Source organism: Ovis aries, chromosome X (assembly GCF_016772045.2).
Source record: "Ovis aries strain OAR_USU_Benz2616 breed Rambouillet chromosome X, ARS-UI_Ramb_v3.0, whole genome shotgun sequence".
NCBI lineage: Eukaryota > Metazoa > Chordata > Mammalia > Artiodactyla > Bovidae > Ovis > Ovis aries.
The window spans coordinates 63,245,522-63,264,765 of record NC_056080.1 but is presented as its reverse complement, the minus strand read 5'-3'; the positions used below and the strand labels follow the sequence as shown (position 1 = coordinate 63,264,765).

The window sequence follows — 19,244 nt, the reverse complement described above, 5'->3', positions numbered from 1 at the left end:
TTGAGCTTTGTATTTAACTTGCCCTCTCTTGAAAACCTACTAAAATGACCTCCCCAAAGGATATAAATCAACAAGGATGAAGAGAGTAGTCAAGAAATTAAACAAACTTTTTTGGAAGAGGAAAAGAATTGTGTAAGTGGTAACTGACTCAGTAGAGTAAATTAAAAAAGTTAAACTATGACTCCCATAGGACAAATGTCAGGAAGAAACAAACCAATTTGTATCGGAACCACAAAGAAGAGCGGAGCTTTCCTCTTGGGAGAAGCTGAACCTGACAGGCTGAACTCACAGGCAGCAGACACAACAAAAGACAGGGATAAATTAACATACTATTGATAGGGGATTAAATAAGAAGTCTGTATATAACCAGAGAGATTTCAACTCTCCTATTTGCTCTGAGTTACCAGAAATAGGGCATATTGCTATTCTCCCCACACAACTCTAGGCAGGAGAATGAAAGATTTCTTTATTGGTAACTGACCAGCCCAGAGAAACCTATGCATAAAGAACTTCTTATTGGCTAATTTATTTACTTATGGCTGTGCTGGGTCTTCTTTGCTACATGCAGGCTGTCTCTAGTTGCAGTGAGTGGAGGCTATTCTTTGTTGCAGTACACAGGCTTCTCATTGTGGTGGCTTCTCCTATTGGCTATTACTGTCTCACTCTTAAATATCAATGGATAACCAAAAATTACTAGAAATTTGAAGAAAACGTCTTGCATTAGAGAAAGACCAAATCAAATATACTAAAAAAGGAATTTGAATGAAACAGAGGCAAGGCAGGAAGAAGAAGAAAAGTTCAACAAAATTTAATTTCTATCCTTAAAGATGAGTACTGAATCCATGAATAAAAAAGAAGAGGTTATAAAAAGGAACAATTAGAGGATTTTAAAAAATCTTAGAAATAGGCAAATAAAAACATTTACCAAGAGTGGAAGGAAATCTCCCAGAGAGTGGAATAAAAAGACAAAGAAATAGAAAATACAAGGGAGGAGATAAGCAGAGACGAAATCTCAGAGATCCAATATCTGGCTAAGAGGCGTGCAAGAAAAGAGAAAACAGAAAATAGTGATGGGCGTTATTAAAGAAATAATACAAGAAAACTTCCCACTAGAGAAGAATACAAATTTCTAGATTGAAAGGACTCACGAAGCACAAAGCACAATATGTGAGAACAGATACACACTAAGGCACATCATTGTGAAATTCAAGAATATCTGGGGACAAAGAAAAGATCCTGAAAGTTGCCAGAGGAGAGGAAAATACAGGTCAAATAAAAAGAATCAGGGGTCTTCCCTGGCAGTCCAGTGGTTAAGAATTGGTGCTTCCAATGTAGGGGGGCTGTGGGTTTAATCCCTGACATGGAAATTAAGACCCCCAAAGCTGTTAGGTGTGCCCTCCTTCCCATAAAAAAAGTATTAAGAATTATAATGGATTTCTAATCAATAGCACTGGAAATAGAAGATAATGGAGCAAATCTTTCAGGATTCTGAAGAAAAACAATTCCCATTGCAGAATTCTAAACCCAGACAAATTAACAAATGTAAGCACTGTCATTTCCACCATAACAAACAAAAAGCTATTTTCAGGCATGCAGTGAATGGTTTAAAACATTTTCCTTTCATGTACACTTTCTCAGAAAGCTATATGGGTTGTACTCCACCAGCACAAAGAGGTAGCCCAAGAATGAGGAAGACATGGAATCGGTTTCAACACAGAGATGAGCAGTAAAGCATTGCTTCTAGTAAACAATGGTCCCAGGCTGATGGCTGGGCAGTAGGCCTAGAGAAAACAAACCAAGACAGAAGATAGGAGGGTTGTCTTCAAGAAAGAAATGGACTGATAAACTACCTGGTACATTTGTTCTACTGAGAGGAGCTTTATAATTCTGTTAAGAAGTTTAGAGATAAATTATCTTTTTGTTTATTTCTTTGGCTGCACTGGGTCTCAGTTGTGGCACAAAGGATCTCTGATCTTTAGTTAAGGCATGCAAACTCTTAGTTGCAACATGTGGGATCTAGTTTCCCGACCAGGATTGAACCTGGGCCCTTTGCATTGGGAGCACAGAGGCTTAGCCACTGGACCACAAGGGAAGTTCTGAAGATAAATTATTTTTTTCTAAATTGTATTTATTTATTTTGGCTATGTTAGGTCTTTGTTGCTGTGCAAAGGCTTTCTCTAGTTGTGGCGAGCCAGGGCTATTCTTTGTTGTGGTGCACAGGCTTCTCATTGCAGTGACATCTCTTGTTGCAGAGAATGAGCTCTAGCTGTATGGGCTCAGTAGTTGTGGCACTCAGGTTTAGTTGCTCTGTGACATGTGGGGTCTCCCCAGACCAGGGATCAAACCCATGTTCTCTGTATTGGCAGGCAGATTTTTAACCACTGGACCACCAGGGAAGTCCTCAGTGATAAATTATTGACTGGTACATAGAAGACTAAGTAAATGAAAAAATGAGATTATTATTATTAGCTGCACTGCTCGGCTTATGGGCTCTTATTTCCCTGACCAGGGATTGAACCTGGTCCCATAGCCATGAAAACCCCCAGTGCTAGCTACTGGACTACCAGGGAACTCCCCAAAATGAGATTATTAGCTTCAGGAAATGCAAAAGGCTGTACAAGAAAGAAAATAGAATCACATTATACTATGTGGCTCAGCTGTAAAACTTGTGTAATTATAAAATTTAAATAGTAATTATTCATTTAATCAAAAACTGTGAAAGGGTGAGGCAATGTGCATGGGGGAATGTATATGAGAGCTAATATTCCCATCTTCCATAGTGGGAAGTCAATTGATAATGTATAAAAATTTTAAAGTAACAACTATACTACCAACTCTTATCTAGAATCTGGAGGTAAATGTCAGAGGAAACAGCTTTAAAAACTTTAAGTATAAGCCTAGGGGATAGGAGAGAAGGTAGTTTGCTTTTATTTTTCTGAGTATTGTATTATTTGACCTGTAAAAATGATATACATGCTTTTGTGTGACATAAAAAATAAGTTTTAAAAATGTTAAGACTGTGATAACAAAATGGAAATACAACCTCTACTGGCAACTTGGCTGTTATTTTGGAAGCAACTTCTACTCTACAGAAAAAAAATAGTGGTGAAAATTACTTAGGAGAAACACTTTACTTAATTTCATTTTGAAAATTTACAGGAGCTGGTGATAGAAATGTATAATATAGGGATTTCCTGAGAACATAGGACTTTGGGGGTCTGAATAGGAAAACAATCCATCCTCTCCCCTTCCAGTTCTGCTGACATCCCTTTGTGGATGGGAAACACTGGGCTACATGGGAAAATAAGGTCTGGAGCAAGGGTAACCTTGTGGACAACCTACGAGCCCAAGACTTGTCTAAGTAAAGACCTGATTTTAATTAGCAAGAGCCACTTAGGACTAACATTAGGAAAAGCAGTTTACCCATTTGCCAGGTCATGAGACATCCATTACTGGTGTCCTCATAATTCTCTCTAGAACCCAGACCATCTACTAAGAGATGTACCTTCCTTAGAATCCCAGCATAGTTATTAGAACAATTCTCTACAAGTAAGGATCACATGTATTATAACATTATCTATTTATTAAATACCTGTTATATAAGTAAGGTATTAGATTAAATGAAAGAAAATTACAGTTTCTTTATCCTGAATGTACCCTTCTGTGTTTAACCAATAGTACAACTCCAGTCATACTGTGCATTTTATGTTGTCTTGTCATCAAAAATGGTGTGTCTGTTTTCTTCCCGTATAACTAAAGAAAGATGGTCGACATGAATATCAAGTGCCCTAGTAAATATTTTACCTGGTACTGGAAATGGATGGGCTGTAGTTGGCTGTCATTCTGAGACATTTTCTTGGCTAAGGCCTCTTTCAGTGCAAGGGCTTTGTTTAACTCAACCAGCTCCTTAGACATCTGAGCTTGACGTAGAGCATGCTGAGTGGTGAAAGCATCAGAAGACCTGCTGCTCTCTGGACTGATGGCCTCTTGCTGGAAAAGATCAGGATAATGATTTGTAAGAGAAATAAGCAACTGGAGTTCTTAGGCACTGTTTCATCAAGTCTCACAGCCATTTCTCCATTATCAGTCCCTCTGTTCTTTTAAAACTGGCTTCTCATACATTTGCTTTAAACATCAGAAATAAATTGAGCTAACCCATTTCCCTGCTCTCACAAGCACCTTATTTTTTATATCCTTTGACTGACTCTTTTAGAATGAACCAAGTTTCTTGCTCTTTTCTTTATAGGTCTGGCCAACATTTCTTACTTTCACCTTATTCTAAGGGGTCCTTAGAGGAGAGAGGGCTCTGGAAATGGCACTTTGTAATGGTGGAAGTGGAGAAGAGGTTTCATTTATTCTTAGAGCTGGCCTCTGGCACCTGATTTATCTTCTATCTTTCTTCTTTCAGAATATAAAAAAATACCAATATATATTTGTTTTAGGGGGGAAAAGCTGTCTCAAGCAAACCATTGTCCAGCCTTTTATTTTGACTTTACTCTATAACCATCAGCCAGTTTCTAACACATTTGATCTATTCTTGTGACTTGAATGCTCAAAATATTTTCTTTGGTTCTTTTAGCCCCTAACCACTGCATCTATAGAAAACTATGCTGAGAAAAAATTCTCTTCCATTTCTTTTCTAATGGTTTTTTGATTTTGCCATAATTTTCTAGTTTGTTTCCTTCATTGTCTTGATGTGCTAGACAGTTGATACAGAATACAAGCATCTAACAAGAAATCAGTACGCCAGACTGCAAATATAGAAAGTGGCATCGCTGAGAAGCCCTGTCACCCATTACCAGTTATACTACTAGAGAGAGATCCTATCCAATTTACGGATTTTATACTTAGCTTAGATTTATACTCAAGAGTTCTAAATTTCCAGGGCATTCTACGGAGGATGGTAACAATCAGGGATTCTCTTCCTTAGCTGAGTGATAAATTATAAGAAATGGCACAGTTAAATCTCCTGGTTCTACACAAAGGGCCAATTACTTACTGTTTCTGGTTCTACTGCAGTATCAATGGCTGCAGTCATGCAAGCAACAGTTTCATCCTGCAATGACAAATGATGTCTCAGTTTAGGAGCTTACTAGTGGGTTTTATATGGGTTATTTAGTTGTTTTCAAGTGTATAGAGAGATCATTTAAGGTATTGGACCAATTCTGTAGTCACATATACCACTCACCCCCCACACACACGTTTCCACTTCCCAACTCTCAAGAATCTGTCTTCTTTGTAAAGGTCAATTGTGTGGTCTTTATAAAAATAAGGTCATGTAGCAACTGACATTTATTGCACCTCTCCTGCTCTGCCAGAGATCACTGAACTAGAGTGAAACAGTCATTTAAACAGGCCAAAGTTTAATCCACTTTAGATGCTACCCTTTCTTTTTATGTTTTAATGTACAGGTCTAGTCAGTTCTTATGGACACAGCATCTTAAGATCAGACATAGCAAATAAAGGCAATGCAGCAGAAAAGTGAGTATGATGAAGGATTATTTGTGATTTTTATTTTATAGCCAGTCAAGGTAGCAAGAGCCTACTCTACAAGGAAATAAATACCCCAGAAAAATGTGCTCATGAAGTCAGACAAACATACTTCAGATTCTGTCCCTCATATGCATTGGAACAAATCATATGCAGTTACTCCAGGTAGTGGTTACTTGAAGGGAAAGGGTAAGCATTGATTCCCTCTCAGAAAAGGGCACAATCCTTTTAGGGGCATTAGAATAACAACCACCTAAAAGGGAAACCTAAAGCCACTTATTAGGACAAATTTGTTTACAGGCTATCATATGAGGAAGCTTTGTTTTTCCCACTGGAATTTAGGTTTTATTTGGCATTGAAACATAAGGATTACCACTTCTGTTTAAGTGATTCTGCAAAGTCCTCTGAAGAAAGGATTATTTTCAAGATGTCATATGATTAAGGTCATAGGTAAAAGAGCTATTGGCTCAATAGCAAGGAGATAAATTTAGGGTTAGCACAGGGAGTCTCTGCATCAGCCTAGTGAAACATTACATAGTTACTGAAACTTGAATCTTATTACCTTTAAGGCAAGGAGTGAAAGAAGCCCTTAGTGGGATTTCCCTGGAGATCCACTGGTTAAGACTCCATGCTCCCAGTGCAGGGGGCATGAGTTTGATCCCTGGTTGGGGAACTAAGATCCTGCTATGTCACACAGTGTGGCCAAAAAAAGAAGAAGAAAAAAAGAGGCCCTTAGTAAATGCTGTTTGTAAAGCATTTCCCTTATTCTGCCTAGAAATTCCTAATCAGTGAGACTCAAAGAGAATTCAAAGGAAGACCCAGTGTTCTCACATCCTTTCTTATTATGATTTACAGTACTGGTGATTCTCCAAGGCTAGGACATACTAAACTCTTCTTAAAAAACAGAGCACTTCAAAATACTATAGGTTAATGGTTACCTCTTCTCCCTCCCAGTTCAGTTCAGTTGCTCAGTCGTGTCCGACTCTTTGTGACCCCATGAATCGCAGCACGCCAGGCCTCCCTGTCCATCACCAACTCCCGGAGTTCACTCAAACTCAAGTCCATCAAGTCGGTGATGCCATCCAGCCATCTCATCCTCTGTCGTCCCCTTCTCCTCCTGCCCCCAATCCCTCCCAGCATCAGAGTCTTTTCCAATGAGTCAACTCTTCGCATGAGGTGGCCAAAGTACTGGAGTTTCATCTTTAACATCATTCCTTCCAAAGAACACTCAGGGCTGATCTCCTTTAGAATGGACTGGTTGGATCTCCTTGCAGTCCAAGGGGCTCTCCCTCCCAGTAAGTCTCAGTAAAATGACTAGTTATAGACCTATCCTAGATTAACAGGACCTATGACACTGGCTTTTGGAGACTTTTTCTAGGGCTTTCCAGAGGGTCAGGATCAGAGTAGATCTGATTCAACATGCCCTGAAGAAGATATGTCATTACTTTGAGTTTACCTTTTGGCCCAATATAACTTCAATGCTAAGGTTTAAGCTTTGGTGACGTTCTATGTGAACATGTCAGGATTCTGTCTTTATAATCCTAGATGTAAATATATAACAATAGGACTTATTTCAATCTAATAGCCTCTTTCTTCCCCATTTTAAGGCAACTATGAACCTCTTGTAATAAAAAGACATACATTTGCTGAAGGTGGTGGTCAGATGAACAAGGCCATGGTACACTGAGCTACATTAACCAGCAATACCCACCAAAATGAAGTTTGTGCTTACAGGCTGTAAGCAATAGCATTATTGGCATGCAAAAATCTATTTATGGAACTGGTCTTGAAGGAGGGAGTAAAAACAAAAAAGAAATTTTTATTTTTTGGGAATTGAAAGGACTGCATGAATTTCCTCACAGGTAACTGTTATAGGAGGTTTGCTTGAATTATATTTTATAGGAAGAAATAGTACAGTGTAGCACTTAAAACCCCAGGAGAAAGGTCCAGGAACAGTGAGTGCCTCATAACTGAAAAGGGGGTGTTCGCCCGTCACTTAAAATAAAAATAGTTTTAATCCAGAATGAAGGGCACAAGCATTTACATTTGAAACATTTTGCTTTCACTGTAGTGAGTCTTAATAAAAGCCACGGGATACATTGTTGTGTATTTCCAAAAAAAAAAAAAAAATGTAGCTAGGAGGGTCTCCAAACAATAGACATAGAAAACTCTGATTCAAAAGTCCAGCAGGAGCCCTGAGTAAAAGGGTTATTCTGCCTAATGGTGACAGTGGATGGAAGCCAGGGACTTCATCAGCTTGTGGCAATCTTTAGCACCCTCTTGCTATGTGTGCCGAGTGAATTTTAGTGGCAGACACTGCAATTTTCTAGAGTTCCTCTGAGCCAGCCACCACTACCAACTTCCTCCATAGGCACACCAGGCATCAGTCATGCTGCCAGATCTTCACTGAGGATATGACTTCTATTATTTTGTTAACTTTGTTCCATTGATTTCCTTCTTCATCCTTCCCATGTGACCCAAAGACCCAGAAATAAGATGATGTAGAATCCTTTAAGATCAGTGTAGTGGCTATGAACAATGGTGCCCTGGATCACTCTTTTCTGATCTTAATAAGTTTTGGTTCCAGCAGGGTTCTGCAGTCTTGACTATCTGAATTCTGAGGCAGTCTCTCACAAAGTTTTCATACATAAGATGCTTCACCTCTATTACAGATGGTGAAATTGAACCTTGTGATAGTCATTCTCTAGCATGCACTCTGTCTTCAGCCACAATGATGTTCTTACCATGTTCTAAACATTTATACCTCTGCTTTTGCGAGTACCTTTTCCTCTATATAGACCATCCTTTCCCCCTTTTCTGTGTGGCAAACTCCTACTCATTTTTTAGGACCCAGTTTCTTCTTCCTGAATTTTCTAGGCAGTTAATCACCCCTTCCGTTGAGCTCCCATCACTCTTTGCTCATATTGCTGATGTAAAAGGGTTAAAACAGACATGAGAGAGAGTTCCTAGTTTTCCTTGCCTCCTTTTCCTTTCTCCCTTTTTTGCCAACTCTCCCACCTGTCATCCTTGACCAACTGACAAAAAAACGAGACTTGCAAGAACAATTCTTGAAAATAATTAGATAATCAGCAGCATGGGATTGCATCAAAATTCTTGAGCAAGAAGCATGAAAACCGGAGCATCCTCCAATCAAAAGATTCACAGCAATTAACAACAAAAACTGTCACCTGAGTCAAACGACAAAGATACACATCCCTATCTTCTTACCCTATGAAACTCCAATCATATTTCAACTCAGGGAGTTAGCTGGATTTCAGGAGACCCCAGAGTATATCAGCTGAATAATGTCTTTCATCTTGACTTAAGTCACTTGAATTATTTTCTTTTGATATTAATGCAGTACCTAGCAAGGTTACACAGCTAGTGAGTAGCAGAATGGGCTTCAAACCAGGGTTTTTCTGGCCCTGGAACTCAGATTCTCAAATACTATGGCCTGTTTGTTGGATAAATGAACTGTCATCTTGGACTACCTGCTACAATTTTATACAGTACTACTTATTCTAAAACACTGCTTTCTAGTCTTTTGGTAGTTTACTCATTTAATCTCTTGAACTGGCCATCCTAAACATTCCCCCCACAATATTGTATGGTATTTTTTTCACTGACTCTTTAAGAGTAAAATAGAGGTCTGGATGATTTTATGATACTCTGTTGACAACTCTACAACACCATGGGGCAAGACCCAGGTTAGAGAATCACAGTTCTGGTAAAATTAAAACCTCTGTTTCAGAGCTGTGAATATCTAGCAGGCATTTACATACACATTACTGCTTCATAATAATAATCAAGAAAGTACAGATGGAACAAAACAAACCCTAATTTTTTACCAACCATGACCCTGAACATAATATGATTTTGATTTTTAAAAAAAGTATTTATGCCTAAGGACTAAGAGAAGGAACATCAAAATAAGAGGTTTTTAGGATGGTAGGACTGTAAGAATTTGTCATCTGGAAAAAACAACAACCTCCGTCCCAATAAAACCCACCCACAACTACTATAATAGTTCTAAAAATAAATAGAAATGGGAACTTATAGCAGAATGATCAGTCAAACTAATTTATTACTGGTTATAAAAGAGAGCTATGGTATTCCCTGGAGGCTCTACACTATGGGTCAGAATTCTGCTTATTTAAAATCTGGGTATGGTACAAAGCCTCTTATTAAGTTAGCCTACAATGAAAGGACAGCAAATCAATGACTGCTGCTTGAACTACCCAGGCAATTTTGCACCCTTGTGTTGCTGTTTCCAGTGTGTGATTAGAATACTGAAATAATAATGTTCCATTGCACATGTGATCTATGAGTGTTTTAACTAATTCAATATTCAGATTGTATCCAATGATCCATGATCTTTGTCCTCAACAGCTCACAATCGAGTTGTTTCAGCAAAAAGTACAGGGTTAGATGGGTTTATAAGGATCAAGAGAAGCAAACAAAAGCAATATGGCTATTTCCACTACCCTTATTTAGCTTACCGATAGCTGGGTAATCACTTGCTGCAGGTTACGAATTATCTCTACATTTTCTTTTAATTCCTGGTCTTCCAAAGTCTCCACTAGCTTTTGAAGATCCACTTTGCAGCTGAAAATTTAAGCAAAGGAATCCAAGGGTTAATCAAAAGCCAGTGAGTCCATGGTTATGCACTAAGGTGGTATAGGTCACTAACAAACATCTGGGAGGAAACTTACGCTGCATGCTTCCTGAGCTCTTCTAGCTTGGCATTCATTTTTTCATTTGCTTGTTCTGTCTGCAACAAAGATCCAAGAGATCATCAGTGGAAGTGTCTGATAGCCTCACCTAATTATGCCCTCTCTTCTACTTTTAATGGATTAAAACCTAGGTAGAGAGGCTGCCTCATTTGTTGTAATAGAGGATTTACTGGGCTTTGGTTATTTAGAAACGTGTTTCTTAACAGTCATGGAAATTAGCCCTTCAGTCAACATGAGCTACTAAAAATAGCATCCAAGCAGCTGGGTCTTCTGCTTGTAATGAAGCTCAGCTATGGGATGGAGTGTGAAGCCTTAATTCCATAGAGAACCTTGCAACTGGGGGAAAAAGCAATACTTCCTGGCATGCTATTCCTTGCTGTGTGCAAAAGCCCACTTGCCTGACAGTTTTAGCAAAATAAAGCAAGAAAAAGGATGAGGTATAAGAATGATGGCAGAGAAGACAAAATGGCAGAGACAGCTACGTTTTGGAAAGGAAGGGTGATTGATACTTTTCATTTTATTTTAATCACAGTATCTGTAACATGCTAGATGCTGCAACAGATTTGGGAAGGGCAGTTTATATAGGACAAAAATGTTGTGCTTGTTATGAAGTTCTGATAAGACATCAAACAAAAACCCTTTGGGCAGCCATTGTAACAACCTTAAAAAGGTCAGATGGGTACGTGGCTAGAATAACAAGTACTGTCTGTTACGTCAGCCACACTCACATGTTACACAGCTTCTAGGGTTACTTCAAAGACATAAAATGTAGCACTGGAGATAGAAAACTGTATATAAAAAATTCCCTAGATCCCATTTTCACCCTTCTGCTAGTAATGGACATTACAATGGACCTAGGATTTGGCCCCCTTCAAAGAAATCTTTAAGCAGCTTACCCTTCCCTGACTGGAGTACACTGATGCATGAAGGTGTATAAATTACAGATGTTCAGTTACATTTTAGTGGAAACTCATTTTCACTGCTGGCAATAGCTGTGTTTAGAGCTGTATTTACAGCTGTGACTGAGCTGTATTTAGACTAGTAGAAAAATGTTCGTGACAAGAGCCAGAACTGAACCAGGAGGTTACTATCTGACAGGCAGTAGGACACAAAACTGATATAGTTAGTTACATTGTGATCCACCATTTGAAAATTGACCATATGTAAAAGGTGCTAAAATTAATCCCCCAGATGTTTCATCTCATTATGGCAGCTGTTGGGATGGGATGTGAAATGTGACAACATTTGGGGAAGGGAGATAGAAAGGAACTAAAATCTTAGTGAGGAGATAGTTACTTGGTATTATGGATGATTAGGCAGAACTTAAGTTGACAGAGGGACCTGGTTCTTTCCTCTCTGCTCTTTTAGAACAAATCCATTTTAAAATGGGATTCATGAAGATTCTTTGTGGTAGATACATAGGTATTCACAGTATAATTCATTTAACTTCTCTGTATGTTTGATTATATTTTGTTGGATTTTCCCTGGAGGGGTTCCATGGAGGATACGGCAATACTAATCCATTTCTTTTCATGTAACTTGTCTCTCATAATGAGAAGCACATTAAATATTTCAGAAACTAAAGCTAATAAATGTCCAGACTGCTAGTTTAGTCTTGGAGCCTCACCAAAATGATCCTCTCCAACATTTGAGCTGTCTGACCAGCAGCCTCACTTAGACCACGACTTAATTTTTCATTCTCCTCTACCAGTGACTGATTCTTCTCCATTAAGGATTGCAGATTCTCTGATGGCTCCACACTGAAACAAAGAAAGTAACATATTAGAAAAATATCTGATCAATAATACCTATATTAGAGGTGGATTAAAAATATATATCCCATAGGCCTTTGCAGGGCTTGGTTTAAAATTACCCCTCACAAATCTAGAAAAAGTATGTCCATTCTTCCAGCCAGGTAGTATACTGGATAAATAAAAATGTATGCCTGAACTACTTTAAATTAATGGTTTGCAGGAAAGTAATAATTTAGAGCCAGATATGGTTGGAAAATTCTGAAAGAGATGGGAATACCAGACCACCTGACCTGCCTCTTGAGAAACCTGTACGCAGGTTTGGAAGCAACAGTTAGAACTGGACATGGAACAACAGACTGGTTCCAAATAGGAAAAGGAGTATGTCAAGGCTGTATATCGTCATCCTGCTTATTTAACTTCTATGCAGAGTACAACATGAGAAACGCTTGGCTGGATGAAGCACAAGCTGGAATCAAGATTGCCGGGAGAAATATCAATAACCTCACAAATACAGATGACACCACCCTTATGGCAGAAGGTGAAGAAGAACTAAAGAGCCTCTTGATCAAAGTTAAAGAGGAGAGTGAAAAAGTTGGCTTAAAGCTCAACATTCAGAAAACTAAGATCATGGCATCCGGTCCCATCACTTCATGGCAAATAGATGGGGAAACGGTGAAAACAGTGTCAGGCTTTATTTTTCTGGGCTCCAAAATCACTGCAGATGGTGACTGCAGCCATGAAATTAAAAGATGCTTACTCCTTGGAAGCAAAGTTATGACCAACCTAGACAGCATATTAAAAAGCAGAGACATTACTTTGCCAACAAAGGTCCGTCTAGTCAAGGCTATGGTTTTTCCAGTGGTCATGTATGGATGTGAGAGTTGGACTGTGAAGAAATCTGAGCACTGAAGAATCGATGCTTTTGAACTGTGGTGTTGGAGAAGACTCTTGAGAGTCCCTTGAACTGCAAGGAGATCCAACCAGTCCATCCTAAAGGAGATCAGTCCTGGGTGTTCATTGGAAGACTGATGTTGAAGCTGAAACTCCGATACTTTGGCCAACTGATGCAAAGAGCTGACTCATGTGAAAAGACCCTAATGCTGGGAAAGATTGAGGGCAGGAGAAGAGAAGGCTGACAGAGGATGAGATGGTTGGATGGCATCACCATCTCAATGGACATGGGTTTGGGTGAACTCTAGGAGTTGGTGATGGACAGGGAGTCCTGGCGTACTGCAGTTCATGGGGTTGCAAAGAGTTGGACATGACTGAGTGACTGAACTGAACTGATGGTTGCAACAGGAATGACTAACTTTTATCCTTAGTTCTTGGTTTAAGATCTTTTTACTTATTCCAAATATGTAAGAAGTTTCCCTCTTCTCATTCTCAATCCTTCATTAAAGGTTAGGGAAGCAGAGAAAGAAGAGGTATGGAGGAGGTAGAAGTGAAACTCCTCATGGTCAAACTTTAAGTTCATCAACATAAGTGACTTACCGATCTGCTGTACAGTTTAGAGAAATAGCATTTAGGAACCAAAATGTTGAAATGATGATCTGTGGTCACTAAGAACACATTTCACAACTTTCCATAAATAAGTGCTCCCTTCTAAATGCTTGCCTTGCTTCAAACTGATGACCCACAGCCTCCTGTTCATTTGTCTATCAATTTTTAATGGCTTAGTGTGGGTGGTGGCAACAATAGCATTCATTTGAAACAGTGAAAGGAAGGGACAGAAATAGTTTAAAAGATAAGAACGTTTGGAATTTATGCAGATAATTTGCTATATCAGTTCCAGAATAATGAAGCAAATCAATAAAAAGCAGTTTTGATTTGCCTTTTTTTTTTTAACACACTGGGATTAATTGTTCAAAAGACTGGAAAATAGGACTGGCAAAAAAAGATCAGAAGAAATATGAAGATTCGATCTGAAGGAAATGGCAGGGGGAAATGAATAGTTGCAAGGATATAATAAAGAGAAAAAAGGACAGGGAACAGCTGTTCTCAATCTCAAGAAAGAACAGAAAGAGTTTAATAACAGATGCCCTCTCACCCAGTTTAAGACTTCCACAAATTCTTAGAGAAGATCTTAGCATGTTCTTTATCCAAAAGTTATCTCACATACAGGGTTATCATTACCATCTTTCTAAATTCCATATATATGCCTCAGTATACTGTATTGGTGTTTTTCTTTCTGGCTTACTTTTAACCTCCAATTAAAATAAATAAATTTATATTAAAAAAAGTAAAAAAAAAAACTTAATAAGCAAGGCCACACTATAGGGTCTCATATTATACTCTTGAGAATTTATTAGAACTCTTATGAAGGAATGTTCAATTAAAATATGGATTATAAAATAAACTATGGTAAATTTAGAGTTATTTTAGATTGTTCTGATTTCTTTATTGTTATTAAACTTCCATGTATCATTCATGCAAGTTGACAAGCTCCAAAGTAATGATACATTTTACTCAATAGTTTCTTTCCCTCTAAAAATTTCCAAGGTTTCTCCATATGGAGAAAATACAATGGAAACCAATGTTTCCTCTTTTCAGATGCTATTTAACTGCCAGTGCCACAAGGAATTCAAGTTGAGTATGTGCAAATTGACAAATAGGCTCAGAAAATCTATACAAAAGCTTCAATGACACACATTCAAAAAAGAAAAGTATTTAACCTAAGGAAAAAAGCAAAAAAAATCATGTATGTAAAATAAATTTTGTTAAAAAGCCTTAAGAAACACCTCTAAAAGTATAACTGTACATTTTTGAGCAAAGAGGCAGCATCTTTATTTCTCTGAAAAACATTGAACAATTGAGCTAAATTGATTCTTTTATCAACTGTTTCTTAAAATCTGTTACTTTTGTAGCTGAAATTATATCCTACAGGTTATTCTAGGTAGTCAGAAGTCTGAAATGATTTTGGTTAGTCTTGTCTTACATGAAACAAGTCTATACTAAATTGAAAGGAAAGGAAGATAGGTCAACTGCTTCTAAACTGGCTACACTAGAACGAATGTTTAGCAGACCCTTTAAAGGATCCAAGCTTTCTTCAGTTTCTTTATCCAACATTCTTAAAATATTATCAGAAAACCAAGATTAAATGATCCAAAGAGGGAGGAATTCAAAGAGAAAGGCAGTCATTTCTGGGTGATAAAATTATGGCAATTTTAAGATTTATTCTTTATACTTTTCTAAATATCCTACAAGAAGCAATGTATCACTTTTATAATCAGAAAAAATGATTGAGTTATTGAAAAATAAGGAAATTAAAATAAAATAGGTTCACACCAAACTCCAAATGGAAAAATGAAATGTATAAAATAAAAGCAACATAACTACTAGAAGAAAACATGGGTGAATTCCTCTTTAATCTTGGCATAGGAATCAAAATTCAGAAATCAAAATTCAGAAACATGAGGAGAACATTAAAAACAATGTAGCCACTTTGGAAAATGGTTTGGCAGTTTCTCTAAAAGTCTATGAGACCCCGAAATTCCACTTGTACCTTCCCAATAAAAAACATATATCCATACAAAAATTTGCAATTGAATGTTCATGGCAGCATAATTGCTAATAGCCCCAAAGTTGAAACAACCCAAAAGTTCATCAACTGGGAAACTGATGGACAAAATGTGGTATATCCAGACAACAGAGTACTATTTAACAATGAAAAGGTATGAAGTACTGATAATCTCAGAAATATTATAGGTCAAAGAAATCAGATAAAAAGTTCACATACAGCAAGATTCCACATATATGAAATGTCCATAATAGGCAAATCTTATAGAAAGCAGATTAGTGATTGCCTGGGTTTGGGAGTAGGAATAGAAGTGACTACAACTGGCACAAAGGATCTTTTTGGAGTGATAGAAATGTTCCAAAATTGGATTGTGGTGATAGCTACACAACTCTGTAAATTTACTAAAAACCACTGAATTGGGACTTCCCTGGTGGCGCAGTGGATAAGAATGTGCCTGCCAATGCAGGGGACATGGGTTCAATCCCTGGTCCAGGAAGATTCCACATGCTGCAGAGCAACTAAGCCTGTGTGCTGCAACTACTGAGCCCGAGTGCTGCAACTACTGAAACCCCTGAGCCTAGAGCCTGTGCTCCACAAGAGAAGCCTTGGCTATGCGGAGCCCTCACACCACAACAAAGAGTAGACCCAGCTCGCCACAACTAGAGAAAAAAGCCTGTGCAAAGCAAGGAGACCAAGTGCAGCCAAAAAATAAATAAAAAAAAAAGTGAAAAAAAAAAACCCCATCAAATTGTATACTTAAAGTGAATGGATTTAATGGTATATAAAGTATATCTCAATAAATCTAGAGGTTAAAAAAAATCCAGAGGTAATAAAAAATGACTCATAAACTTTTACTACATAAAAATTTATTTTTTTGCATGATTCAAAAAAACCAGGAACAAAGTACAAAACAAATTAGGAGAAAATATTTGTGACACACACTACAGACAAAAGACTAATACCACTAATATAAAAAGAACTATTGAAAATAAGGGCCAAAATTAGGGCGATTATCATAAAAAGAAAGAAAGAAAATACCAAGTACTGGCAAGGATGTGGAGAAATCAACATTTGTGCACTTCTGGAGGAATGTAAAATAGTGTAGCCACTATGGAAAAGGGTATGGAAATTTAATAAAAAATAAAAAATAGAATAAATATATGATCCAGCTATTCCACTTCTGGGTATATACCCAAAAAACTGAAAGCAGAGTTATTTGCATACCCATGTTCATAGAAACATTATTCACAATACTCAAGAGGTAGAAGCAACCCATGTCCATTGACACATGAAGGGATACACAACATGTGGTATATACATACAACGGAATACTATTCAGCCTTTAAGTGGAACAAAATTCTGGGATTTCCCTGGTGGTTCAGTAGGTAAGAATCCACCTTGTAGACTTCCCTGGTGGTGGAGTGGAGAAGAATCCTCCTGCCAATGCAGGAGATATGGCTTTGATCCTCGGTCTGGGAAGATTACAATAGAATGGGAAAGACTAGAGATCTCTTCAAGAAAATTAGAGACACCAAGGGAACATTTCATGCAAAGATGGGCATAATAAAGGACAGAGATGGTATGGACCTAATAGAAGCAGAAGATATTAAGAACAGGTGGCAAGAATACACAGAAGAACTGTACAAAAAAGATCTTCATGACTCAGGTAACCATGATGGTGATCACTCACCTAGAGCCAGACATCCTGGAATGCAAAGTCAAGTGGGCCTTAGGAAGCAACACTACGAACAAAGCTAGTGGAGGTGATGGAATTCCAGTTGAGCTCTTTCAAATCCTAAAAGATGATGCTGTGAAGTGCTGCACTCAATACGCCAGCAAATTTGGAAAACTCAGCAGTGACCACAGGACTGGAAAAGGTCAGTTTTCATTCCAATCCCAAAGAAAGGCAATGCCAAAGACTGTTCCAACTACTGCACAACTGCACTCATCTCACATGCTAGCAAATTAATGCTCAAAATTCTCCAAGCCAGGCTTCAACAGTACTTGAACAAAGATCTTCCAGATGTTCTAGCTGGATTTAGAAAAGGCAGAGGAACCAGAGATCAAATTGTCAACATCTGTTGGATCACAGAAAAAGCAAGAGAGTTCTAGAAAAACATCTGCTTCTGCTTTATTGACTACACCAAAGCCTTTGACTGTGTGGATCACGACAAACTGTGGAAAATTCTTAAAGAGATGGGAATACCAGACCACCTTACCTGCCTTCTGAGAAATCAGGATACAGGTCAAGAAGCAACAGTTAGAATCGGACATGGAACAACAGACTGTTTCCAAATTGGGAAAGGAGTACATCAAGGCTGTATGTACTGCTTATTTAACTTATATGCAGAGTACATCATGAGAAATGCTGGGCTGGATGAAGCACAAGCTGGAATTAAGATTGTTAGGAGAAATATCAAGAACCTCAGATATGCAGATGACACCACCCTTATGGTAGGAAGCGAAGAACTAAAGAGCCTCTTGATGAAAGTGAAAGAGGAGAGTGAAAAAGTTGGCTTAAAATTTAATATTCAAAAAATGAAGATCATGGCATCCAGTCCCGTCACTTCACTGGCAAACAGCTGGGGAAACAATGAAAACAGTGAGAGACTTTAGTTTTTTGGGCTCCAAAATCACTGGAGATGGTGACTGCAGCCATGAAATTAAAACATGCATGCTCCTTGGAGGAAAAGCTAAGACCAACCTAAAGAGCATATTGAAAAGCAGAGACATTACTTTGCTGACAAAGGTCTGTATAGTCAAAGCTATGGTTTTTCCAATAGTCATGTATGGATGTGAGAGTTGGATTCTAAAGAAAGCTGAGTGCCAAAGAATTTATGCTTTTGAACTATGGTGTTGGAGAAGACTTTTGAGAGTCCCTTGGACTGCAAGGAGATCCAAGCAGTCCATCCTAAAGGAAATCAGTCCTGATTTCCTTTTAAAATTCATTGGAAGGACTAATGCTGAAGCTGAAGCTCCAATACTTTAGCCGCCTGATGTGAAGAACTGCCTCATTGGAAAAGACCCTGACGCAGGAAAAGATTGAAGGTGGGAGGAGAAAGGGACAACAGAGGATGTGATGGTTGGATGGCATTACCTACTCGATGGACATGATTTTGAGCAAGTTCTGGGAGTTGGTGATGGGCAGGGAAGTCTGGCGTGCTGCAGTCCATGGGGTTGCAAAGAGTCAGACACAACTAAGCAACTGAACTGAACTGAACTGAATTGGGAAGATTCTACATGCTAGGGAGCAACTGAACCCATGTGCTACAACTACCGAGCCCTTGTGCTGTAACTACTGAAGCCCACATGCCTAGAGCCTGTGTTCCACAAGAAAAGCCGCCACAATAAGAAGCCTGTGCCCCTGCAATGAAGAGTAGCTTTTACCCGCTTGCCTCAACTAGAGAAAGCCCATGCATAGCAACAAAGATCCAGCACAGCCAACATAATAATAAAATAAAAAGAATCTGCCTTGCAATGCAGGGGACATGGTTTGATCCCTGGTTGGGGAACTAAGATCCCACACTCCTCAGAGCAACTAAGCCCATGCACCACAACTACAGAACCCATGTGCTGCAACTACTGAGCCCGCGTGCCACAACCAGACTTGTGCACAGACTTGTGCACCACAATGAAAGATCCTGCATGACACAACAAAGATCCCCCATGCTGCAACTAAGACACGACTCAGCCAAATAAATGGCACCCCACTCCAGTACTCTTGCCTGGAAAATCCCATGGACGGAGGAG

At 38.5% G+C, this 19,244-nt stretch overlaps 1 protein-coding gene across 5 annotated transcripts in view; it reads right to left on the bottom strand.

Moving 5' to 3' along the window:
- The window catches only part of KIF4A (kinesin family member 4A), a 128,516-nt gene that overhangs the window by 43,691 nt on the left and 65,581 nt on the right, over window positions 1-19,244 (bottom strand). For all 5 annotated transcript variants that reach the window (XM_042242405.1, XM_042242404.1, XM_060408154.1 and 2 more), the window contains exons 11-15: window positions 11,851-11,983; window positions 10,203-10,261; window positions 9,990-10,095; window positions 5,000-5,056; window positions 3,805-3,990 (exon numbers count right to left, since the gene is read on the bottom strand). In XM_042242405.1, the coding sequence (XP_042098339.1) occupies window positions 3,805-3,990; window positions 5,000-5,056; window positions 9,990-10,095; window positions 10,203-10,261; window positions 11,851-11,983 (541 nt within the window). The remainder of the gene's footprint in view (window positions 1-3,804; window positions 3,991-4,999; window positions 5,057-9,989; window positions 10,096-10,202; window positions 10,262-11,850; window positions 11,984-19,244) is intronic.